The sequence below is a fragment of the Scyliorhinus canicula genome, chromosome 5 (assembly GCF_902713615.1).
Source record: "Scyliorhinus canicula chromosome 5, sScyCan1.1, whole genome shotgun sequence".
Lineage (NCBI taxonomy): Eukaryota > Metazoa > Chordata > Chondrichthyes > Carcharhiniformes > Scyliorhinidae > Scyliorhinus > Scyliorhinus canicula.
In genome coordinates, this window is record NC_052150.1 from 169943497 (window position 1) to 169969541 (window position 26045).

Here is a 26045-nt window from a genome sequence, read left to right on the forward strand (position 1 = left end):
CTTGGATTATAAATGCCCAAGGTTCAGTTTTAAATGGTTATACTACTGATTCAGTTGTACCATATACTCCATACTTTGTTATTCAGACCTACTGAGGTAGGCCACTTGTGACTGACCATAGCCTGTGCAAGGCAATAGGTGAGATCTCTGGATTCCCTGTGGATGTTTCTCAGCTGTACGAGGCGGCCTGCCGTTGGTCGATGGTGGGATCTTTTAGTACCGCTGCTGTCAATCCCATTGAATCCACCCTACGCCACCAGGAAACCTGCAGCGGGACTGTACCATCAGCAGGACCGGAAGATCCCGCCGGCCTGAACAGACCGAAAATCTCACCCAATGCTTGGTCTGTGCAAACACTAGCCATGGGATATGCATTTACCTGCAAATTTGCAGCAAAGTAATGGTACACCTACAGACTTCATTACAATTCTGCCATTTAGTGGACATAAAAACTAATTTTTCAAAGATGCAGCCAAATCCAACTGCACTCTATAGTTTATCTTTTAATATGTACTTGTCACCTGGTGTTTCTCTCTTTTTTTTGATTTCCATTACCTAAGAAAATGAAATACTGGTCAGGATTCTGGTCCCCTGATTGGGGTCGAGCACAGAGGTGGGCGGGTGCAAAACCTTGTGCTGTCGGGTGGCATGCCGATTTGTTGGCACCGGCCCACCCCCACCCACATTCGCAGGGGCACGATGGTGCCAGGTGAACCTGCTTTCAAACAGCGACCAGCCAATTAAAGCGGTTAAATGATCACTCAAGGCCTTTTAAATGAGGTTGACTGGCAGGATTTGAGGCTCTCGTGCCTGGCCACAGGTCGCACTGTGGAGGACACCCACCTCCATAATGGCCCTGCTGATGATTTAATTTTAAATTTAAAGAGTCCATTCCATGAACTGTGGGTTCCCCACCCTCATGCCCACTGGGTCTCATCAGTTTATATAACCATAGCAGCACTAAGAGATGTAATATTCTCTTTACTATGGTTTACTCATGTTTCTTCTAGAAGATATTTCACTGTTTACTACAGGTTTGATTGCTCATGCCCAATGTACAGATTATTCATTTGGTGATTCACAAATCTAATTAATCATAAATTCACAAAAGTGTCCTGAAATTGAATATTGCAAGTAATTTGAAGGTACGGTGTTGTGAATGGACTGATATCAATATTAACTTGTATAAGATGAGATAAAATTCATAATTATTTCTTAACCATTATAATGAGCTCAGCAGAGTTTGTACAACTTCAATCAAGCATGCTAAATGTTACAGAAGAAGATTATTTACTTAAAACAAACAGTGAATTCTACCTGGTTGGTACAACCCAAGGTAATTGGGTAGGGTGCAATAAGCAGAACAAAGAATAAATATTTAGGCACAGAAATCACATTTCACTTCAGGATATGCTTCCGACCTTTTACCTGTTTTTGTGGGATCACTAAGACCAACTGTTCCCATCTCTGTAACCTCAGTTAATTCATGTTTCTGTCCATCGGCTGCTGAAACCTTCATTCCTTACCCTTCATTACCTGTGGACTTCACTATTCTAAAATACCCCTGACTGATCTCTCCCATTCTTTAACCTCCGTAAACGTGAGGTCATCCAAACCTCTGTCTTAATGTAGCAAATGCCGTCCACCTTTCAGCCCTGAGCTCGCTGAGTTATATTGGTTCCTGGTCGAGAAACCTCTTGATTTTAAAATCATCATCCTTTGTTCAAATCCCTCCATATTCTTGCCTCTGTCTATTCCTGTCACCTCCCCCAGCCCACAACTCTCAGCTATCTGTGCTCATCATATTTTAATGCCTCGCCAGTGGTGTAGCTGTGCTTGCAGTTGCCTGCAGGCCCCAGACTCTGAAATACCTTCCTCCACACCTCTACCTCGCATTTCCTCCGTCAAGACAGTCCTCAAAGTCTACCAAGCTTTTGGTCACCTGATCGTGTGTAGTGTTATATTTTGTTTAGTATCACACCTGTGTTTACTGTTTTTTAATGTTAAAGGTGATAAGTTGCTGTTGTTCTCAAGGATCGCCCCTTCATGCTTTCTCAAATCTCTGACACTGCCCAGCATCCATGTCTAAATTTCACACACAGCCACTTTTTTGGGGTATCACAGTGGTTAGCACTGTCTCACAGCTCCAGGGTCCCCGGTGCAATTCCGGCCTCGGGTGACTGTGTGGGGTATGCACCTTCTCCTGTATCTGCGTGAGTTTCTTCCGGGTGCTCCAGTTTCTTCACACAGTCCAAAGATGTTCGGGTTAGGTGGATCGGCCATGCTAAATTGCACCTTAGTGTCCAGTGATGGACAAGTTAGCTCATGGGGTTACAGTAATAGGGTAGGGTGAATGAGGTAGGCGGCTTGGGTAGAACGTTCTTTCGGAGGGTTTGTGTAGAGTAGATGGGCCAAATGGCGTCCTTCAGCACTGTAAGGGTTCTATGATTCTGTGACATTGGATAGTGGTCCTTCTGGTCATGCTGCCCGCACTCACTGCAGGTGCCACTGCATGCAAGGCGGCATTGCTCACCCTGCTTCTGGTTCTCTGACCCCCTCGGGGGAACAGGGTTCTCTGCCTCTCATCCCCGGCGCCGAGAAGCCTGGTCGGGTCAGCATCCCCAAAGCGGGGCGCAGACCTCCATGCTGCCATGCTTGTGTCTTGACTGGAAGTGAGTGCTGAGGGAATGTTTCAAAGCAGCTCTCCCTTGTAGCAGCGAGCTGCTGATATGCGAGTCAGGCAAATCAGATGGCGAGGGATCCAGGCATAGCAAGGTTCCTATGGTGGCGTGTGAATTTCGGTCACCATCTCGCCAATGTGCCAACGCAGAACACCCCACCAAACTTGTTCAAAATGACACGTTGAAATTTTATGGGTGAATCACACCCGATATCTTTGCTTCTTGCTTTTCCTTCAGTCCCATACACAATTTAGTATGTTTATGTTAACTGTGTGTGTTGAAAAGGAACTGTATCCCCACAAAGTCTACTGTCATGCTGATGATAGATGCTGGTTTAGCTCACTGGGCTAAATCGCTGGCTTTTAAAGCAGACCAAGCAGGCCAGCAACACGGTTCAATTCCCGTACCAGCCTCCCCGGACTAGGGGCTTTTCACAGTAACGTCATTGAAGCCTACTCGTGACAATAAGCGATTTTCATTTTTCATTTTCATTTTCATGATTGGTACAAAAAGAATTGGAAAATATCTGCCATTGCCACTTTTCTGGCTCAGGCAGATACAAAGCCCATTTTACAAGCATTAAGTCACAAATCCGTGCAAGAAGACAATCTAGGTCTTGGTATTAGAAGCTTGAGAGCAGATAATCGACCTGCCAGTAGTGTGCGCACAAACACGCTGACCTGCTGATCAATGTGACATCGGCTTGTTGAATGAAAATTGTACTTGATATTAGGCAATAATGACCTTCGTCTTGACAATCTAATGGCCCCAGGGAGCAATAATAATAATCTTTATTGTCATAAGTAGGCTTACATTAACACTGCAATGACGTTACTGTGAAAAGCCCCCCATCGCCACATTCTAGCGCCTGTTCGGGTACACAGAGGGAGAATTCAGAATGTCCAAATTACCTAACAGCACGTCTTTCGGGACTTGTGGGAGGAAACCTGAGTACCTGGAGGACAGCGCCGGTATGGGAATTGAACCCGTGCTGCTGCCGTTGTTCTGCATTACAAGCCAGCTATTTAGCCCACTGTGTTAAACCAGCCTCTGTTCTATATATCTCAACAGTGGTTAGCACTGTTGCCTCACAGCACCAGGGACCCAGTTCAATTCCAGCCTCGGATGACTGTGTGGAGTTTGCACTTTCTCCCCGTGTCTGTGTGGGTTTCCTCCGGGTTCTCCGGTTTCCTCCCACAGTCCAAAGATAGAGATAGATAGAGAAATCAGCACAGAACAGGCCCTTCGGCCCACGATGTTGTGCCGAACTTTTGTCCTAGGTTAATCATAGAATTTTGGACACTAAGGGCAATTTATCATGGCCAATCCACCCAACCTGCACATCTTTGGACTGTGGGAGGAAACCGGAGTACCCGGAGGAAACCCACGCACACATTGGGAGGATGTGCAGACTCCACACAGACAGTGACCCAAGTCGAAATCGAACTTGGGACCCTGGAGCTGTGAAGCAATTGTGCTATCCACAATGCTACCGTGCTGCCCTTAAGAAGAAATTTATCTACACTCCATTATTCTACCCTAATCCATGTACCTATCCAATAGCCGCTTGAATGTCCCTAACGTTTCCGACTCAACTACTTCCACAGGCAGTGCATTCCTTGCCCCCACTACTCTCTGGGTAAAGAACCTACCTCTGACATCCCCCCCCTATATCTTCCACCATTTACCTTAAATTTATGTCCCCTTGTAATGGTTTGTTCCACCCGGGGAAAATGTCTCTGACTGTCTACTCTATCTATTCCCCTGATCATCTTATAAACCTCTGTCAAGTCGCCCCTCATCCTTCTCCGTTCTAATGAGAAAAGGCCTAGCACCCTCAACCTTTCCTCGTAAGACCTACTCTCCATTCCAGGCAACATCCTGGTAAATCTCCGTTGCACCTTTTCCAAAGCTTCCACATCCTTCCTAAAATTAGGTGACCAGAACTGCGCACAGTACTCCAAATGTGGCCTGACCAAGGTTTTGTACAGCTGCATCATCACCCCACGGCTCTTAAATTCAATCCCTCTGCTAATGAATGCAAGCACACCATAGGCCGCCTTCACAGCTCTATCCGCTTGTGTGGCAACTTTCAAAGCTCTATGAACATGGACCCCAAGATCGCTCTGCTCCTCCACATTGCCAAGAACTCTACCGTTAACCCTGTATTCATATTTGTCCTCCCAAAATGGACAACCTCACACTTGTCAGGGTTAAACTCCATCTGCCACTTCTCAGCCCAGCTCTGCATCCTATCTATGTCTCTTTGCAGCCGACAACAGCCCTCCTCACTATCTTCTCACTAAAGATGTGCAGGTTAGGTAGATTGGCCATGCTAAATTGCCCCTTTGTGTCTAGGGATCTGTAGGTTAGGTTATGGGGTTATTAGGATAGGGCAGGGATGTGGCTTGAACGGAGTGCTCTTTCAGAGGATCGGTGCAGACTCGATGGGTCGAGTGGCCTCCTTCTGAACTGTAGGGGTTCCATGTCTCATTTTCTATCATTTTTGAGTGGAAATCAGTGGAAACAGCTTTTCTTCCTGTATTTTAAACAGTAATGGATTCATGTGTTACTTATGACCAAAAGAGAAAATGCTGGAAAATCTCAGCAGGTCTGGCAGCATCTGTAGAGAGTGAAAAGAGCTAACGTTTCGAGTCCAGGTGACCCTTTGTCAAAGCCCATTATTTATGAAATGAAAAAAAGAAAATCGTTGATTGTCGCAAGTAGGCTTCAAATGAAGTTACTGTGAAAAGCCCCTAGTCGCCACATTCCAGCGCCTGTTCGGGGAGGCTGATTTGGGAATTGAACCATGCTGCTGGCCTGCCTTGGTCTGCTTTCAAAGCCAGCGATTTAGCCCTGTGCTAAATGGGTGCATACTCATTCCCTCAGCAAAACAATCGACATTCTGCATGAAGTTTGCCACCATTAGTTAATAATTGTCAACAATGCCAGTTCACTTATCATTTTGGTGAAAAATTGTTATAACGGTGCTTTTGTGGGATATAATAGTCGAAGATTGACAGATGTTTCAAAGTTCCTAGAATACATTACTCTGAAAACATAGATCAAATGAGTGATCAAAAATATGACATGTCTTCAACAATATTTTATCAGCATTACTTCAGCTTTCAAATCTATAGAAATAGCTGCTGTTTTGCGTACAGGAAGACTACATCACTTTGTTATTTTTATTCCACTTGCAAGCCACCCACATCCTGTGGTTGAGAGTGTTCGCTTTCGGGTCTCTCTGAAAGATACTCAGAGTGAAGTCTTAAGGGAAGCCATCGTCAATCTAGGGATGATTGTCCTTCCTCAGCACCTCAAGAGATCAGGGGTGCGATTCACTGGAAAACTTTGCCAGTGCGGGTTTGGCAGCGTGTTTCTCAGTAGCTGCAGTGACGAGATTGACACCTCTATACAATGACACTTAGCCCTTTTTTGTGGGCCTCGGGGAGTTTCTCCCTGTCGAGGCTGTACTTAGAAATATTTCCTGCACTGGGGAATTCCCACAATGTGGTGGGAAAATCGCACCCCAGAAATGGCACTGTCTGGGTGCCAGAGGCAGTGCCAGGGTACAGGCCTGCCATGTCCACGATCACCCAAGGGCCACAATGGCCGCCAAGTCCCCTGGTGTGATCATCATGCCTGTTCTCCATTTGTGGAGACCAGTAATGATTCCCGTCAGTGCTGGCGGGTGGGAGAATTTCACTTTTGAGGATGATTCGACATTAAGTCAATTTTGAATATTAAAATCCAATGAAATGAATGGTAACGATGTGAACCGGATTACATCTGCTGGGAGGGCCTGGAAACATTGCAAACTATTTGGCGCCCAATGCAAATCCCGTTTCAGCCCTCTCCCGCAATTTTCCCGAAATAGCGAGATTTGTGCCGGGCACAATGCAGCTGAAAAATCGCCTCCAGTGCCTTGAGGTGCTTCACAAAGGCATAATCAGACAAAAAGGGACACCGAGTCTAAGAATGAACTACAGTTATTGTGAGGAGTGGTCAGAGATGGGAGTGATCTTCCAGGGGGAGGGAGAAATGGAGATAGGGGGTTTTAGAGCGGAGCTGGTGTGGCGTACTGTTCCAAAACTGAGGGAAATACAGAGGCAGACAATGTACGAGTTGAAAATAGGCAATCTTTGTGTTGGAGAGCAAGCTTGGTTCAGGGTCAGATGGGACGCTGATGCTGTGAACAATCTGCTTCAAGTCCACTTCATCCACTGTGCAGCAACACAGCTGAGATTGAGGCAAAGCTATCAGGGCAACATCTACTCTATAAAGCTGCTGCTCCATGTTATATTGGGTTTTGTGTGCATGTGCTTAAACTCATTCTCAAGAAGCGAGTGTCACTGGAAAGATGAGGATTCCTGGGTGCCCTTGAGAAGCTGTTTATTTTCCTTTAGAAAGCGATAGTGGGCTACCTACATGAACCAGTTCAGTCTCCGTGGTGACGGTCGTCCCATGATTCCATTGTGTAGCCCAAACTGACTTGCATCTAATTGTTTTCAACTATCTTTCCTTTTCATCCCTGTCCCCTCCCCCACATTGCGATCTTATAACTGTGTTGGCTAGTAGAATAGGACGCACATTCTTTCTTGAACAGTCATGATGATCATTGAGCTATCAATAGGATTAACCCCAAGATGGCAGCCCAGTTTATTAAATCCTCCATGGTTCTGGTTTTGCACCACTCAACAAGGAAGTATCCTTGGAACATTAGTTAAAAATATGGCATTGCCCAGGATTCAAGATAGCCAGATAACAAAAGGTGACTTTTGAGAATTCTAAACATTCCAATATAAAGTACTTTATTCAGAACTCCAATTTGTCTAAGACCTAGCTGAGCTCAGCTCATTAACACAGGAATAGCGGATTGAGAAGGTAATGCAGAGACATGAAGGTCAGCTGCTTAAGTTTAGAATCCGGGAATAGGCCACCAGGTCACAAGAATTTACTTCTGCAAAGCAGTTTAAACTGGTAGCCACCATACAAATCTCCATCTCTGTACCAAATCCCACTCGATGGCTGTAAAAAAAATTCCATGACCAATTGTTTCCCATGCTATCCCTTCAAGTGTAATTACTGATCCTAATATAACAGCTCCCATTAATGGTTTTTAGACAGGATAATGTGAAAAACTACACACTGATAGCACAATTCGCTCTTGGGTAAACCCAATTTTTATTTACTGCTTGCTGATGTTTCTTACTTTGGTTAAATGGTTTGAATGAATTATTAAATGGGCTGTTGCATCAAGATTTACTGTTTGTATGCTCTGTTCACAGAAATTCCAATGCATGAATGGCAGTTTCTTGGCAAACTAATTGTGTTTATCCAGATTTAGCTGTACTGTCACTACTGAGGCCTAGCATTTTATGCCCACTAGAGTGTTCTATGTTGTGCTGGCCCCTATTCTAGATAGGCCTCACTTGAATCATAAAGTTTAGGTTGTGCTCCACACTGGCACTTCCAATCCTATCAGAGCACAGTAATCTTGAAACCCTAAAAGTACATCAATTCACCGCACGGAAGGAAGCCATTCAGCCTTTCAACTTTGTGATGGCTCTTTGCATGGGTTAATCCCATTGCCTGTTATCCAACTGCAATCCAATATTTATCCCACTTTTAAAATGCAATGACTTTTTCCTCAGCTATTGTTCATGACAAGTATTCCAACAACTCCGTGCAAATACATTTTTATTGGCCTGTTTTCACCCTCCTTTAGTGACCATTTCAAATTGACTCCCAGCCAAAGGAAATGGGTTTCTAGTCTATCAAAATTATTTAAAAAAATACAAACTGCTAAATCCTTTTTTTCTAAACCAGCTCGTTGCTACTTTCACCTATAGTTTTGCATCCATGCTATCCCCACTTGATGGCTTTATTGCTCCTACCGTAAAGGAGCGCGACTGTAATTAGGACTCTAACTATGTCTGAAATACTGAGGGTGAATCAGATTAGCATTTTTAAATCAACAATTAAATATTCTGCGACAGTTTGAAGCCAGCTTCCTCCGATCCAGGTATTCTATACCCCCCCCTCCCCCAGCTGAGACAGTGTGAAGCAGGCGGGTATCACTACTGGTCTCCACCACTGGAGACCAGACATGATAACCGTGCTGGGAAGATCTGAGGACATTGGAGCACCTAGGTGTTGGTGGGCATGGCAGGGAAGTGTCATGGCAAACCGTCACAGTGCGACGGGCCTGCAAGGGGAGGGGTCTGAAAATGGTTTCACTTCCTCTTATTCACAGCAAAAAGCACTTAGCTGTTTTTGATGTGATGAGGACCTGTCAATCATGGCAAGAGTATTTATAAACATTGTGGTTAGCACTAAAGCAGGGTAATGGAGATACATTCAAGCATGAAAGAAAAGATAGATAAACAATCCACCTGTCTCTGAAGTAAATTCACTGACTGGTGCAATCTATGGCTGTGTGAAATTGAATGAGAGTTTCACATTTCAAAGGCTATCAGGGGAGTTGACACCCTTTCAGTTGTACTTAGCTTTGGAGGAAGACTCTGACACTTGTAACAGCTGCTGCTTTAAACACTTTTGTCTGAGGCAGAAGATGTTAGGGAAGAGGAAGTGAAATGCAGTGATTTTTAACTGTATTGCCTGGACTCCTCTTCAGCTTTCAGGCAGGGATGTGTGATGGGGTCTTTGATAGGGGATCTATTTGGGAGGCACGTGGGCGTAAGTTGGGTTGTTGGTGAGGAGGGGGTCAGACCACCCACGTGCATGCATCCTGGGATGGAGGGAGGTGTGGTTATTATTCCCGTGGTGAGGAGGAGGATTCCCCTATTTGTCAGTGGGGGTAGGGGGCAGGACTTCATTGTGGGGGTAGGGAGGACATTGGGGTATTGGGCTACCTCAGTTCTGCACTGACACCCTTGACCCACCTCAGCATCCATTGCGTCAGGGGCACGCTTGGGCAAACTTGCACCAAAGCCTGCCCTGTGAAATTCCTGCGGTCGGGGTCGGTGCATAACGGGAGAGGGGGTGGTGAATTGTGCTTCCAGCCCGTTAATCAAATTGAGGCGCTGGTGCGGGATGGGTAGCGCACTGAGGCCGCTGGCGGGGGAATCAGAGCGTCCCGGATGCCAAACCCATTTTTTGGGGGTGCTCCAATCTCCGCCCGCTCGGGAATCCCAATCGGGCAATGGAGAATCACCCCTTTATTTAATGTTTCCTTTAGGTTACCCACCTCTAACCAAGTTGCATATTTCAACCAACAAAATGGTGATAACTTCCAATTAATTACGGTGAACTGGCCTGTAATTTGTTAAGTATTGGAGAGGTATTTAACTTTGAAATTGTCAAAACAGGTTTTCATTTTAGGGGAAACCAAACCCTCAGAAGGACAATGTCCTCTACTCTAAAGGAATAGAGTATAAAGGCAAGGAAGTGTTATTACAACTGCACAAGGCATTGGTGAGGCCAGACCTGGAGTACTGGAGACAGTTTTGGTCTCCTTATTTGAGGAAAGATGGAGGCAGTTCAGAGGAGGTTCACTAGATTGATTCCAAAGATGCAGGGTTCGATTGATTCCAGAGATGAGGGGTTTGTTGTACGAAAAGAGATTGAAAAGTTTAGGCCTATACTCTTGAGAGTTTAGAAGAATGAGAGTAGATAAATTAAGGTATATAATATGTCAAAAGGTACAGATTAAGTAGACCGTGGAGCAGATGCTTCCTCTTGTGAGGCAATCTAGAATAAGAGGCCATAGTCTCAGGATAAGGGGGAGCAAATTTAAAACAAAGATGAGGAGAAACTATTTCTCCCAAAGGGTTGTGAATTTGTCGAATTCGCTACCCCAGAATGCAGTGGATGCTGGGACAGTGATTGCATTTAAGGAGGATTTAGATAGATTTTTAATTGGAAATGGGTTGAATGGCCAGGACGGTGGAAGGCCATGATGAGATCGGCCACAATCATATTAAACAGTGCAGCAGGCTCGAGAGGCTAAATTGCTTGCTCCTGATCCTCGATCTGATGTACTAAGAAATACCTAGTCTGTCTGATTTCACCATCCAGCTCTTGGCCTCTAGCCCTGTACGTAAAAGTCTAATGATTAATAAGGGAATTTCTTGGTGAACATGGAGATCAGGGGTTACGGGGAGAAGGCAGGAGAATGGGGATGAGGAACATGTTAGCCATGATCGAATGTGAAGCATACTCAGTGGGCCAAATGGCCTAATTCTGCTCCAATATCTTATGGTCTTAAGACTCTTTGCTGGAAGCACATGATTGGCAAATGTGTCTTACAAGTGCTATTTGAAATGGAACGCAATTCAGTGACTTTATTCCCGTCAGTAAAGGGACAATCCATCTTTAATCATTAGGAGGGAGGGAAAACATACAAGGCAGGATTTACTGACCACCCCACCCTGTATTTTTCAGCGGAGGAAGTGGCCTGCCAGTGGGATATACCAGTCCCCCCCCCCTCCCGTTGTCAATGGGATTTCCTGTTGACAATACCCCTCGTTGCCAGGAAACCTGTGCGCCGGTGTGGGACCGGAAGTTCCTGCCAGCGTGAACAGCTGGTAAATCCCACCCACAGCTCCGTCTTGCCCTTTAAGCAAGTTTCTGATATGGAATGGGACAAAGTTGTTGAGAACCATGTGAAGCTGAGAGTGTGGATCCTGGAATGCATAGAGAAAAAAAGGGTATTATTCATCAAAAAATGAAGCACTGCTTTTATTTTTTATTTTTTTCAATATAATTTTAGAGTACCCAATTCAGTTTTTCCAATTAAGGGGCAATTTAGCATGGCCAATTCACCTCACCTGCACATTTTTGGGTTGTGGGGGCGATACCCAGGCAAAGACAGAGAGAATGTGCAAACTCCACACGAACAGTGACCCAGAGCCGGAATCGAACCTGGGACCTCGGCGCCGTGAGGCAGCAGGGCTATCTCACTGCGCCACCATGCTGCCCCCGCTGCTTTTATTTTTAACATAGCTGGAAAATTGCTGAATTTTAATTCCAAAAATCAAAAGTAAGTGTGAGCTACTTTTAAATTCTGAACATTTTTGTGTTTTAAAAGTTTTGGCTTCTGTTGTGCAAATCAAATTTAGTTTGTGAGAAATGGAACACGTTTGAAACTTCTGTCCTAATTGAATTAGGTCACACGTGCTCTGGGATCTGCTAAATGTGTATTTGAATGCAAAGCAAAGCTATTGCCCAGTGTTCCCATTGGCAGAGCATTGAACACTTGCAAAGTTGTCCATGGTCTCAGTCAATGAGAAATATGTAATTCAAAAAGATGTTCTCTTTCTTTCTCCTGGTAGACTAAACTTGTTGCATTTGCTGTACGGACAAATGTTGGCTACAGTGCAGCACTGGATAATGACGTCCCTGTCCCAGGAATGGCGATCTCATTTGAAGCAAAGGATTTTCTACATGTCAAAGAAGTAGGTTTGATACATGATGCAGCAAAGAAGACAAAATTCTGATTGAACATATGCATATATTTATGTTTTCTTTCCTTCTGCCAATGTTTAGAAATTTAGCAATGATTGGTGGATAGGACGGCTGGTTAAGGAAGGCTGTGAAATAGGATTCATCCCAAGCCCGGTCAAATTAGAAAACATGAGGTTCCAGAATGATCAAAAGACGAAGCAAGGAAAATACCACTCCAGGTAAGCTTTGGGAACAAAAGCCTCCTGACGTGGAAGGTGCATGTGACAATTCTGATGTGTTAGGATTTTGATGAAATTCCTCAGGATCTAAATCTCCCAATGACACTGCCGTCTGGTGTGGTAAATAACATAATAGAAAGGCGATGTTATAAAGCAGATGGTGCTGCTTCATGATCTGAACCCAGGCCAGAAAACTAAGGCCAGACCAGAAATTGGATTCCATTTCTGATTTGATTAATTATGCTCAAAACTGAACATTGATAGGGCCCAACAATATAAAGAGGACTTGGGGTATTTCAGTAAGGCATCTTACAACACCATGTTAAAGTCCATTGGGTTTGTTTCGAATTACTAGCTTTCATGCGCAGCTCCTTCCTCAGGTGAATGAAGACGTGGGTTCCAGAAACAAAATACTGACAAAGTCAATGATGCAAGATGTTACTTTGAATGCAAATCTTTGCAGATAATTAAGTCTTTACAGGTCCAGACGGAGCGACTGGAGAGAGGGATAATCACAGGTTAAAGAGGTGTGAGTTTTCTCACGCCAGGACAGTCGGTAGGATTTCACAAGCCCAGGCCAGATGGTGGGGATGAATGTAATGTGACATGAATCCAAGGTTCCGGTTGAGGCCGTACTCATGTGTGCAGAACTTGGCTATCAGTTTCTGCTCGGTGATTCTGCGTTGTCGCACGTCCTGAAGGGACGCTTCGCTTACCCAAAGATCAGAGGCTGTATGCCCTTGACTGCTGAAGTGTTTCCCGACTGGAAGGGAACATTCCTGCCTGATGATTGTTGCGCCATGTCCGTTCATCCTTTGTCGCAGCATCTGCATGGTCAATGTAGAGAAAGGAAGACAGAGATGAACGAGACATAAGGATTGAGAAATAAATAGTGGAAGCACTGAAAAAAAATGGTGAATTAGAGTGGGTGAATTTAATATCGGCTATTAGTAATTAGGCTAATTTTCTGTTGCTAGCTTAACGAGAAAATGCAAGTACAGCAATTTCTTGCAAATCATGGTTAAGTGAGATGCCAATTTATAAAGCGAACAGCAGAATGGCACAAATCGACCAGTTACTTGTGGTGATTTGCATTTGACAGGGTGTCTCTTGCTGCAAGCATTAGGCCAAAATGTACACACTGACAAAGGCATGCATCAGTCGCATGCGGAGGCGGTGGCACAGTGGTATTGTCACTGAACAAATAATCTAGAAATCCAGGGTAATGTTCTGGGGCCTCCACCATCTGGAATCTGGAAAAATCTGGATTTACATAATCATAGAATCCCTACAGTGCAGGAGGAGGCTATTCGACCCATTGAGTCCTCACCGACCCTCCGAAAGACACTCCACCTAAACCAATACCTCCACCCCATCCCCATAATCCAGCAACCCCACCAAACCTTTTTGGACAATAAGGGGCATTTGATCATGGCCAATCCACCTAACCTGCACATCTTTGGACTGCGGAAGGAAACCGGAGCACGCAGAAGAAACCCACACAGATACAGGGAGAACGGGCAAACTCCACATAGAAAACCTCCTAAGGCTGGAATTGAATCTAGGTCGTTGGCGCTGTGAGGCAGCAGCGCTAACCACCGTGCCACCCACGAAAACTAGGAAACCATTGTTGACTGTCGTTAAAACCCTCCAGTCCTTTAAGGCGAAAATCGACCGTCCTTACTCAGTCAGGCCTACATGTGACTCCCCGCCCACAGCAATGTGGCTCCCCGCCCACAGCAATGTGGCTGATACTTCAAATACCCGTAGTTCAATGGCAATTGGGGATGGGCAATAAAGGATGAACGAATAAAACAGTGAATGGATTTTTGAAAATTAAATTCAGCAAAATTTGGATCATTGATGCATTTTGGAATTTTTGCTATTTGGCTTGATCCTCGAAGAAAGTCATTCTTCTTTAGGCACTGTATAACCATCCTCTTGTGGAGCATGTTGGCTCTCACTGTGGTGGCGACAGCCTCACAGACAGGTGTGGTAACCTTACTTGCTGGAAGTCTGCCCGATTGCAAGTACAGGATATCACATCTCTGCTCGAAACCATTGCGACGTTTGCTGAACGCTCCCTCAATGAAACATGTTGCTGTCTTTCATAGAATTCATAGAATTTACAGTGCAGAAGGAGGCCATTCGGCCCATTGAGTCTGCACCGGCTCTTGGAAAGAGCACCCTACCCAAGCCCATACCTCCACTCTATCCCCATAAACCAGTAACCCCACCTAACACTAAGGGCAATTTGGACCCTGAGGGCAATTTAGCCTGACCAATTCACCTAACCTGCACATCTTTCGACTGTGGGAGGAAACCGGAGCACCCGGAGGAAACCCACGCACACACGGGGAGAACGTGCAGACTCCACATAGACAGTGACCCAAGCGGGGATTCGAACCTGGGACCCTGGAGCTGTGAAGCATTTGTGCTAACCACTATGCTACCATGCTGCCAGATGGTTCCTGGCAACCATTCCCCCTGAATGGACTTTGAACAGGCTCGGGGAAGGCATTTAAAATGAGCACCCCACTTACTGCAGAGATCACCAATGTGAGCGAATCCGAGGCAAGCTTTCACGAGTGCCATGCCAAGCGTGTGGAAAAAATAATCATTTTCATTAAGGAGACTGAGTATACAGCGACTTTTCCCGCTGATGGTGCTGGGGAGATTCGCTCTGGCTTTCTTGCCGAGGCCGACACTTTGAAAAAAATATTGGAAAATTCCGCCCGTAATCTCTTTATGGACAAAAGAGCTGCAGCCTTTTCGCACCCTTTCCTGATAGATATCACCCTCTCAGCTCTAATACTATCCTTGTGAATCTTTAATGGACCTTCCCTTCGAGTCCCCTACTGTTCACATCATTCAGAATTAATTTGGAGGAGAGTATTTGTAGTAATATAAAGTGTAGTAAAGATGAATGTGATGAACAATGTTCAAAAGATCTGGACCAGTGGACAGATGGGCTGAGAAAAGGACAAGAAGCTTATCTGATGAATGGAAGCGTGAATATTGGTTATGTTTGCTGTTGAACATGTTCCAATACAGTATTATTAGATTTGATTAGTATCTCTCTCTTGTAGTAAATCGGGTGGAAATTCATCTTCTAGTTTAGGTGACGTGGCACCTAGTTCCAGGCGATCCACTCCTCCCTCTTCTGGTAAGTGGATTAACAAATTCTGTCAAAATACATGTACGTAATTACCATTACAAGTTAATGACTGGATGTTGCTTGAATTGCATAGTTGGATCTGAATGTCGTTTTGTTAGTTATCTGCATGTAAAAGCAATGAGTGTTTTACCTTCGTGCCAGTGACTAGGATTCAAGTGATAAACAACTTTGGGAAAACAGACATTCGGGCAGGATAATCCTTGGCCTTACACCAAAATAATTATTCCATGACTCTCCCATTAGCTTCGGGATATCTAATGCTAGGGTCCCAGCTGCTATCCAGTCTTTGCTGCTCGACTATATCCATGTGAATGCATGTGTCAGGATGGGCGTTGGAGGAGAATAAGATCAAAATCTGCTATGTAGCCTTCCTTCAGCCAGTATTGCTGTTGGGTTGTGCGGTTAACCCTTCCTTTTTTTTTTGCTCTGGGTTATATTTTTACAAAGCCACACACAATTTATTTCTGGCCAGGATTTACTGATGTTGATGGGAGGAGGAGAAATCAGATTGTTTTTGAAGAACTGAAATATTGATCACCTTATCTTGGTCGATTAATCCTGCCTCTGGCTGAGAGTGAAATGAAATGAAAACTCTCAATTTCTCTATGAACCTTAAAGTAAAGTTGCCGAGCATTTTACCGAGATGGGCAGTGTGATCCTAACACTCAACTTTTTGCCATCAAAATTAATTTTCAGGAGCTTATTATTTTCAAGTAAAAAGTGAAGATTGTGACGCCACGCAGGTTGAAGTTTATGATTGTGAATGAAGATTTTTCTGGTGTCTTTTATCTGCGAGCGGTGAATGGACTATAAAATGTAGAAGAAAATGGCACTGCTGGAGCAACCTGGGTGATGTTTCCATCATGTGTCACTATTAAATTTATCAGGATTTAGCACTGTTTTTATGGCCCAATCTGTCAATCCTTTCCTGAACTAAGCTGCAAAGTGTTTAGTTATTATGTAGCATCCTTCTTGTTTTGACCAATATTGTTTTCCCGCCACATTTGTTCTGCTCTTTATTTATTGCATTAAGTGTACATCTCCATTCACTTTCAAAACCAAGGTGATCCCTGTGCTATAACTCTAGTGCATAGCGAGTGCTTCATACATCTCCTGGAGGCGGTGACAAGCTTTGGCTGTTCAGAGCTTTACTGAAAATGACAGTGGGAGCTAAAATTCAGTGACCTTTCCCAGTTCAAGATAACATCCAACTCCTCTGAGAGTAACGAACCAACTATCCATATTTCCTGCTTAGAGGATTTAAGAAATTTTAGAATATTCAAATTTTAAAATGGTGCAATCATGCCTTAAATACAAATGAAAGGTTGAGAAGCAATCCATTCTAATCCATCCACGTTTGTTGATTTCTAGAATCTGCAGAAAAACATTTATAACTCAATCAGCTGTCTTGTAAACAGTAACAGTGGTGTCCAGAATGCTGCTTTATTCCCCTCTCTTTCTTCACGCCACATAAAAACATAGAAAATAGAAGCAGGTGGAAGGAAGCCATTCAGCCCTTCAAGCCATTAATTATCATCATGGCTGATCATCAAATTCAATACCCTGATCCCGCCTTCCCCCATATTCCTTGATCCTTTAGCCCCAAGAGCAATATCTAATTCCTTTTTGAAATTACACACTGTTTTTGCCTCAACTGCTTTTTATGGTAACAAATTCCACAGATTCACCACTCTCTGGGTGAAGATGTTTCTCCTTACCTCAGTCCCAAAAATTCTCCTGCCACTTGGATGAGGAAGTGGAAGGGTGGGTTAGTAAGTTTGCCGATGATACAAAGGTTGGGGGAGTTGTAGATAGTGTTGAGGGCTGTTGCAGGTTACAACAAGACATTGATAGGATGCAGAGCTGGACTGAGAAGTGGCAGATGGAGTTCAACCTAGATAAATGTGAAGTGCTTCATTTTGGAAGGTTGAATCTGAATGCTGAATACAGAGTTAAAGGCAGGATTCCTGGAAGTGTGGAGGAACAGAGGGAACTTGGGGTCCACGTACATAGATCCCTCAAAGTTGCCACCCCGGTTGATAGGGTTGTTAAGAAGGCATATGGTGTGTTGGCTTTCATTAACAGGGGGAGTAAGTTTAAGAGCCGCGGGATTTTGCTGCAACTTTATAAAACCCTAGTTAGACCACACTTGGGATATTGTGTCCAGTTCTGGTCGCCTCATTATAGAAAGGATATGGAGGCTTTGGAGAGGGTGAAAAGGAGTTTTACCAGAATGCTGCCTGGACTGGAGGGCATGTCTTATGTAGAAAGTTTGAGGGAGCTAGGGCTTTTCTCACTGGAGCGAAGAAGGAAGAGAGGTGACTTGATAGAGGTGTTCAAGGTGATGAGAGGCATGGATAAAGTGAATAGCCAGAGACTTTTCCCCAGGGCGGAAATGGCTGTCACGAGGGGGCATAGTTTTAAGATGATTGGAGGAAGGTATAGGGGAGATGTCAGAGGTAGGTTCTTTACGCAGAGAGTGGTGGGTGTGTGGAATGCACTGCCAGCAGAGGTGGTGGTGTCTGAGTCATTAGGGACATTTAAGCTACTCTTGGACAGGCACATGGACAGCAGTAAATTGAAGGGGTGTAGGTTAGGTTGACCTTAGATTTGATTTGATTTGATTTATTATTGTCACATGTATTAATATACAGTGAAAAGTATTATTTCTTGCATGCTGTACAAACAATGCATACCGTACATAGGAAGGAAGGAGAGACTGCAGAATATAATGTTACAGTTATAGCAAGGTGTGGATAAAAAATAATCTTAATACGAGGTAGGTCCATTCAAAAGTCTGATGGCAGTAGGTAAGAAGCTGTTCTTGAGTTGGTTGGTACATGACCTCAAACTTTGGTATATTTTTCCTGACGGAAGAAGGTGGAAGAGAGTATGTCTGGGGTGCGCGAGGTCCTTAATTATGCTGGCTGCCTTTCCGAGGCAGCGGGAATTATAGATAGAGTCAATGGATGGGAGGCTGGTTTGCGCGATGGACTGGGCTACATTGACAACCTTTTGTAGTTTCCTGCGGTCTTGGGCAGAGCAGGCTCCATACCAAGCTGTGATACAACCAGAAAGAATGCTTTCTATGGTGCATCTGTAGAAGTTGGTGAGGATCGTAGCTGACATGCCAAATTTCCTTAGTCTTCTGAGAAAGTAGAGTCATTGGTGTCGGCATGGGGGGACCAGGACAGGCAGTTGGTGGTCTGTACACCTAAAAACTTGAAGTTCTCGACCCTTTCTACTTCGCTCCTATTGATGTAGACAGGGGCATGCTCTCCACTACGCTTTCTGAAGTCGATGACAATCTCCTTCGTTTTGTTGACATTGAGGGAGAGATTATTGTCGTCGCACCAGTTCACCAGATTCTCTGTCTCATGTTTGAAATCCGACCCACTACGGTGGTGTCATCAGCAAATTTGAAAATCGAGTTGGAGGGGAATTTGGCCACACAGTCATAGGTGTATAAGGAGTATAGTAGTGGGCTGAGGGCACAGCCTTGTGGGGCACCAGTATTGAGGATGATCGTGGAGGAGGTGTTGTTGCCTATCTTTACTGATTGTGGCCTGTGGGTTAGAAAGTTCAGGATACAGTCGAAAAGGGAGGTGCCGAGGCCAAGGCCACGGAGTTTGGAGATGAGTTTTGTTGGAATGATGGTGTTGAAGGCTGAGCTGTAGTCGATAAATAGGAGTGTTACGTAGGTGTCTTTGTTATTTAGGTGTTCCAGGGTAGAGTGCAGGACCATGGAGATGGTGTCTGCTGTGGACCTGTTGCAGCGGTAGGCAATCTGTAGTGGATCAAGGCAATCCCGGAGGCTGGAGTTGATTCGTGCCATGACTAATCTTTCAAAGCACTCCATGATGATGGAAGTCAGAGCCACTGGACGATAGTCATTAAGGCTAGCTGCTAGATTAGGATAAATAGTTGGCACTACATTGTGGGCCTGTACTGTTCTATGTTGGAATTCCCTATTCCTGTCTGGGACTCACCCCCACCCATGGTTTCCTGGCGTCTTTGGCTGGCTTCAATGGGAAATCCTATTGGCATGTGGTGGGAGTAGAGAATCACACCGCCAGCGTACGGCGCGCCGCCGAGAAACACACGGCTGGGGGACGGTAGAATCCAGCCCTAAGATGATTTTAGGTGGGAAAACCAGTTAGAATCCTGCTGGCTGTTTCAGCATGATGCCCATTGCAATACACCCACCTTTAAGGTGGGATTCTCTGGGATCCAAGCTACATGTTTCTCTGCAGTGGGAAGCGGCGCACCTTTCACTGGTGGCTGGATTCCCTACTCCCGCTGCCAATGGAAATTTCTAATGAAGCCACTCCCCGTCACCAGGAAGCCCACGGGTGCGGGTGCATTGCCAGGGGGACCAGGGAATCTCTCTGCCAGTGAATGGCAGAGAATTCCGACCTGAGTCATTTTTGGAGCTCGGGAGATTCTAACCAAAATATCCCACACTTCAAATTTTTTTCTGGAGTGGGGATCTGAATTGCACAGATTCACCACTCTCTGGGTGAAGAAAGTTCTCCTCACCTCAGTCCTAAAAGATTTACCCCATATCCACAAACTATGACCCCTAGTTCTGGACTTCCCCGCCACCATCGGGAACATTCTTTCTGAATCTACCCTGTCTAATCCTGTTAGAATTTTGTAAGTTTCCATGAGATGCCCTCTCACTCATCTAAACCCCAATGAATATAATCCTAACTGATTTTGTGTCTCCTCATATGATAGTACTGTCATTCCAGGAGTCAGCATGGCAAACCTTCCCTGTACTCCCTTCATAGCAAGAACACTCTTCCTCAGATAAAGACACCAAAACTGTACACAGGACTCCAGGTGTGGCCTCACCAATGCTCTATGCACCTTGCTCCATGCCCTAGTCCTCCCTCTCTCCACATGTATTCATGCATTAAAGAACTACAATATATTGTGCATACATAAAACAGATCAATCAACTGTAATATGCCAGTGGACTTCACTCATAAGAAGATAAGAACATAAGAACTAGGAGCAGGAGTAGGCCATCAGGCCCCTCGAGCCTGCTCCGCCATACAAGGAGATCATGGCTGATCTTTTGTGGACTCAGCTCCACTTTCTGGCCCGAACACCATAACCCTTAATCCCTTTATTCTTCAAAAAACTATCTATCTTTATCTTTATCAACTGCTTAACTGGGCAAGGAATTCCATAGATTTACAACCCTTTGGGTGAAGAAGTTCCTCCTAAACTCAGTCCTAAATCTACTTCCCCTTATTTTGAGGCTATGTCCCCTAGTTCTGCTTTCACTCACCAGTGGAAACAACCTGCCCGCATCTATCCTATCTATTCCCTTCATAATTTTATATGTTTCTATAAGATCCCCCGCATCCTTCTAAATTCCAACGAGTACAGTCCCAGTCTACTCAACCTCTCCTCGTAATCCAACCCCTTCAGCTCTGGGATTAATCTAGTGAATCTCCTCTCCAGCGCCAGTACGTCCTTTATTAGGTAAGGAGACCAAAACTGAATACAATACTCCAGGTGTGACCTCACTAACACCTTATACATTTGCAGCATAACCTCCCTGGTCTTAAACACCATCCCTCTAGCAATGAAGGACAAAACTCCATTTGCCTTCTTAATCACCTGTTGCATCGGTAAACCAACTTTTTGCGACTCATGCACGAGCACACCCAGGTCTTTTGCACAGCAGCATGTTTTAATATTTTATAATTTAAATAATAATCCCTTTTGTGATTATTCCAACCAAAATGGATAACCTCACATTTGTCAACATTGTACTTCATCTTCCAGACCCTAGCCCATTCACTTAGCCTATCCAAATCCCTCTGCAGACTTCCGGTATCCTCTGCACTTTTTGTTTTACCCCTCATCTTAGTGTCGTCTGCAAACTTGGACAAATTCACTTGGTCCCCAACTCCAAATCATCTATGTAAATTGTGAACAATTGTGGGCCCAACACTGATCCCTGAGGGACACCACTCGCTACTGATTGTCAACCAGAGAAACACCCATTAATCCCCACTCTTTGCTTTCTATTAATTAACCAATCCTCTATCCATGCTACTACTTTACCCTTAATGCCATGCATCTTCATCTTATGCAGCAACCTTCTGTATGGCACCTTGTCAAAGGCTTTCTAGAAATCAGATATACCACATCCATTGGCTCCCCGTTTTATGGACGATAAGGGAATAGTGTAGAGAGACTTTAGAAGGGTTTCACAGGACGGTGCAACATCGTGGGCCGAAGGGCTTGTACTGCGCTGTAATGTTCTATGTTCTATGTACTGCACTGGTAATGTCCTCCCACTAAATTAGTTGGGCACGACCTGCCCTTTATGAACCCATGCTGCGTCTGACCAATGGGACAATTTCCATCCAGATGTCTCGATATTTCTTCCTTGATGATAGATTCCAGCATCTTCCCTACTACCGAAGTTAAGCTAACTGGCCTATAATTACCCGTTTTCTGCCTACCTCCTTTTTTAAACAGTGATGTCACGTTTGCTAATTTCCAAATCCGCTGGGACCACCCCAGAGTCTAGTGAATTTTGGTAAATCATCACTAGTGCATTTGTAGTTTCCCTAGCCATCTCTTTTAGCACTCTGGGATGCATTCCATCAGGGCCAGGAGACTTGTCTACCTTTAGCCCCATTAGCTTGCCCATCACTACCTCCTTAGTGATAACAATCATCTCAAGGTCCTCACCTGTCATAGCCTCATTTCCATCAGTCGCTGACATGTTATTTGTGTCTTCCACTGTGAAGACCGACCCAAAAAACCTGTTCAGTTCCTCAGCCATTTCCTCATTTCCCATTATTAAATCTCCCTTTTCATCCTCTAAAGGACCAATATTTACCTTAGCCAATCTTTTTTTTGTTTTATATATTTGTAGAAACTTTTACTGTCTTTTTATATTCTGAGCAAGTTTACTCTCATCTTACTCTTCTTTCTAGCTTTTTTAGTAGCGTTCTGTTGCCCCCTAAAGATTTCCAAGTGCTCTAGTCTCCCACTAATATTTGCCACTATGTATGCTTTTCCCTTCAATTTGATACTCTCCCTTATTTCCTTAGATATCCACGGTCGATTTTCCCTCTTTCTTCCGCCCTTCCTTTTTGTTGGTATAAACCTTTGCTGAGCACTGTGAAAAATCGCATGGAAGGTTCTCCACTGTTCCTCAACTGTTCCACCATAAAGTCTTTGCTCCCAGTCTACCTTAGCTAGCTCTTCTCTGATCCCATTGTAATCTCCTTTGTTTAAGCACAAAACACTAGTGTTTGACTCCGATGCACTGTGATGCTGGCATACCTGTTGGATGTGGATGATACTTTTTCATGTTACAAATGGTCCTCCCTTCTTTTGTGGTAACGTTTGAAGATCAATATTTAGTCAGCACGTTGGCACAGTGGTTAGCACTGCTGCATCACAGCTTCAGGGTCTCGGGTTCAATTGTGACCCCAGGTGACTGTCTGTGTGGAGTTAGCACTTTCTCTCTGTGTCTGCGTGGGTTCCCTCCAGGTGTTCCAGTCTCCTCCCAAAGTCCAAAGATATGCAGGTTAGGTTGATTGGCCATACAAAATTGCCCTTAGAGTCCAAAAAGTTAAGTGGGATTACTGGGTTATGGGGATAGGGTGGAGGCGTGGGCTTAAATAGGGCACTCTTTCCAAGGGCCGGTGCAGGCGCGATGGGCTGAATGGCCTCCTTCTGCACTGTAAATTTAATGAATCTATGATTTCCACTGATCTGTTACGTTTGCATGAATGTGGCTATTCAAGGCTATTCATCCATGCAAGGCATCATAGCTGGGACCCTACCCAGTCACTATTTAAACACCCATGTGTACACCTTTCAGCAAGCTGACATTCCAGTGCCCTGCATTTCTCTATCGCTTGTTCTGAAGCTGCTCCTGCAATAAAATTACAGAAAGTTGTTGAGTAACCTCTGAGCACCATTTGACGATGGAAACACTTGCATCTGTGGGCAGCACGATAGCACAGTGGGTAGCACTGTTGCTTCACAGCTCCAGGGTCCCAGGTTCGATTCTCTGCTTGGGTCACTGTCTGTGTCGAGTCTACACGTTCTCCCCGTGTCTGCGTGGGTTTCCTTCGGGTGCTCCAGTTTCCTCCGACAAGTCCCGAAAGACGTGCTGTTAGGTAATTTAGAGATTCTGAATTCTCCCTCTGTGTACCCGAACAGGCGCCAGAATGTGGCGATGAGAGGCTTTTGACAGTAACTTCATTGCAGTGTTAATGTATTCCTACTTGTGACAACAAAGATTATTATCTGGCGAGAATGCACAAAGATATGGAAGGAGAAAAGCGACTCCTTTTCTTGCAATCGAACATTTGCCATTTGCACTGCTGCTCTCTCCACCCCCCCCCCCCTCCCTTCCATTTTATTTTAGCTAAAAAGAACCTTATTAGTTCCAAAATAAATGTGTTTTATTGGGAAACGGAGAGAGTTAAAAATCTGGGCAATTCGGAGCTTTCTTATGATTGTACTTTTAAAATTAATTTTAATTAATTCTCTTTGATCCATAATACATGCAAATTGAAACATGCCAAGAGACTTCCCAAAATGAAGCAGAGCAGAGATTGAGAAAGTGGTCCACCTGTAACAAATAGCAAATGATGAAGGTGGCTATGGATCCCTGAAGCCCCTGTGGCTTAGGATGAAAAGAAATGTTCACTTTCTAACATTCGGTTCCATTGGGTATTGGAATTTGCTTTGAATCCAGTGATTTTTAGGGTCCATGGAAGTGAATGGGTTCTGAGTATATAAAAACCGACCCCTTAATCTCTGTAGGAATCCTATGGGATCTTGCCAAAAAAACGCAAAGTGTCAGTTCTAGCAAGAAAACCTGATTTCTCATAGAATTTGACACCACTTTAAGAAAGGTTTTTCTCCCCACGAGAATCACACTGCGCTCCGTGTGCCAGCCCGTTGATTCACTTGCCTCAGAAAAACTTAATCAGAGCAATCTTTGGAGACTCCCAGATAAATGTTTCTGCAGCACATGTTTCAGATCCATTTGAGGGGGATGGCAGCACGGAGACCAGCACCATGTTGCTCTGAGGGAGCCCTGACCAGACTCTTGGATGGTGTACGGTAGAGGCGGGGTGTACTATACCCGCAATCCGGGGAGGAGTCCCACCAGCAGGGTCACCACCTCCGCCTTAGTGACTGCCAGCAATCTGTAGAAAAGGATGGGAAAGCAGGGCAGATACAAGATGAATGACTTTCTTCATGTGGCCAGGGTAGGTCTACCGCCTTCAGTCTCTCACTGGACCCCCTCACCCACCCCTTGCACCTCCATGGTGATCTTTCACCCATTGACCTCATGGGTTGCCCACCTGCCACAAAGCCCTCTTTCCCCCATCCCATTTCACGGTGCACCCCCCACCCTCCTCATATTCCTGTCCCACTCATGCAACTCCCTAACCATCTGACCTGGCAGGTATGCTACCTACAGCCTCCCCATCTGTGCCGCGCAGGACAAACTGGAGCACAACCAGCGTGAGATGGCGCAGCCCCCTGGAGTCATGCGGGGGCTTAGAAACCTGACCACGCATGAGAAGAGAGTTCTTGACTTGCCGTGAGGAGCCTAAATGTGCCTGTGCTAATGATGAAGTGGGGTCAGCGAGGAAAGATGAGAACCCTTGTGATACACAGCCACTCCTCATGCCTCACATGAGCAAAAACGTTGTACCATTAATCTCCCATGATGCATAAGTGTCATCGCCCTTCCCTCCCAGGGCAAACAGTCAACCAGTCTGGACCATCTTCACACGCCAGGAAGATCCAGAGCATCTCAGGGGGAGACTTCCCCAGTCTCACCCTTGAATGGGCATCACATCTATCACCCAACCCCTCCACCAGTGCCAATACTCACACCTCGAAGGGAATTACTAGTGAAAGGCCACTCATTGGTGAGCATCTCACAGATGATGATTCTGAGCAGACGGAGGCAGGTACTTCCCAGGGATCCACCATTCGGAGCGATGCCAGAGCCCAGGACTTTGCTGAGCCCCTGGTCGATGGCCTGTCCCTGGGTTCGGTCATTCCCGAGCTGATGGAAATGAAAAGACGAGGGGCTGGATTCTCCGATTTTCAGGCTATGTCCTGACACCCGCAAGGGAATGGTGGTGTTCTGAGAAAGAAAAAATAGCGCAAAACGGCCACCTATCCTCCGTCTGGTGGGGGGCCGGCAGGCACACAATGTAGATCGACCGGCTCTAGCTGCGGATATGGCCAGAGAATTGCCGGGTGCATGGCTCCCGGCCACATGTGGACCCGGCTTGCCAAATAGTGACCCCCTGTTGCCAGGCTGGCCACCCCCGGACCACTGCCCACCAGTGCCCCTGGCCCCCCCAACGCCTCCCCCCACCCGTGGATCGGCTCACCCCTGAATGTAGCAGTGCTGTACTTAGTCTGCAGCCGCCATGCCGAGTTCTTGAAAATAAGTTGGTTTAGCTCACTCGGCTAAATCGCTGGCTTTTAAAGCAGACCAAGCAGGCCAGCAGC

General features: G+C 45.2%; 1 protein-coding gene across 9 annotated transcripts in view; it reads left to right on the top strand.

The window, feature by feature from the left end:
- Positions 1-26045, top strand: part of LOC119966423 (voltage-dependent L-type calcium channel subunit beta-2-like) — a 461782-nt gene that overhangs the window by 384498 nt on the left and 51239 nt on the right. For all 9 annotated transcript variants that reach the window (XM_038798048.1, XM_038798052.1, XM_038798053.1 and 6 more), the window contains 3 exons: positions 11981-12103; positions 12195-12331; positions 15421-15497. In XM_038798048.1, the coding sequence (XP_038653976.1) occupies positions 11981-12103; positions 12195-12331; positions 15421-15497 (337 nt within the window). The remainder of the gene's footprint in view (positions 1-11980; positions 12104-12194; positions 12332-15420; positions 15498-26045) is intronic.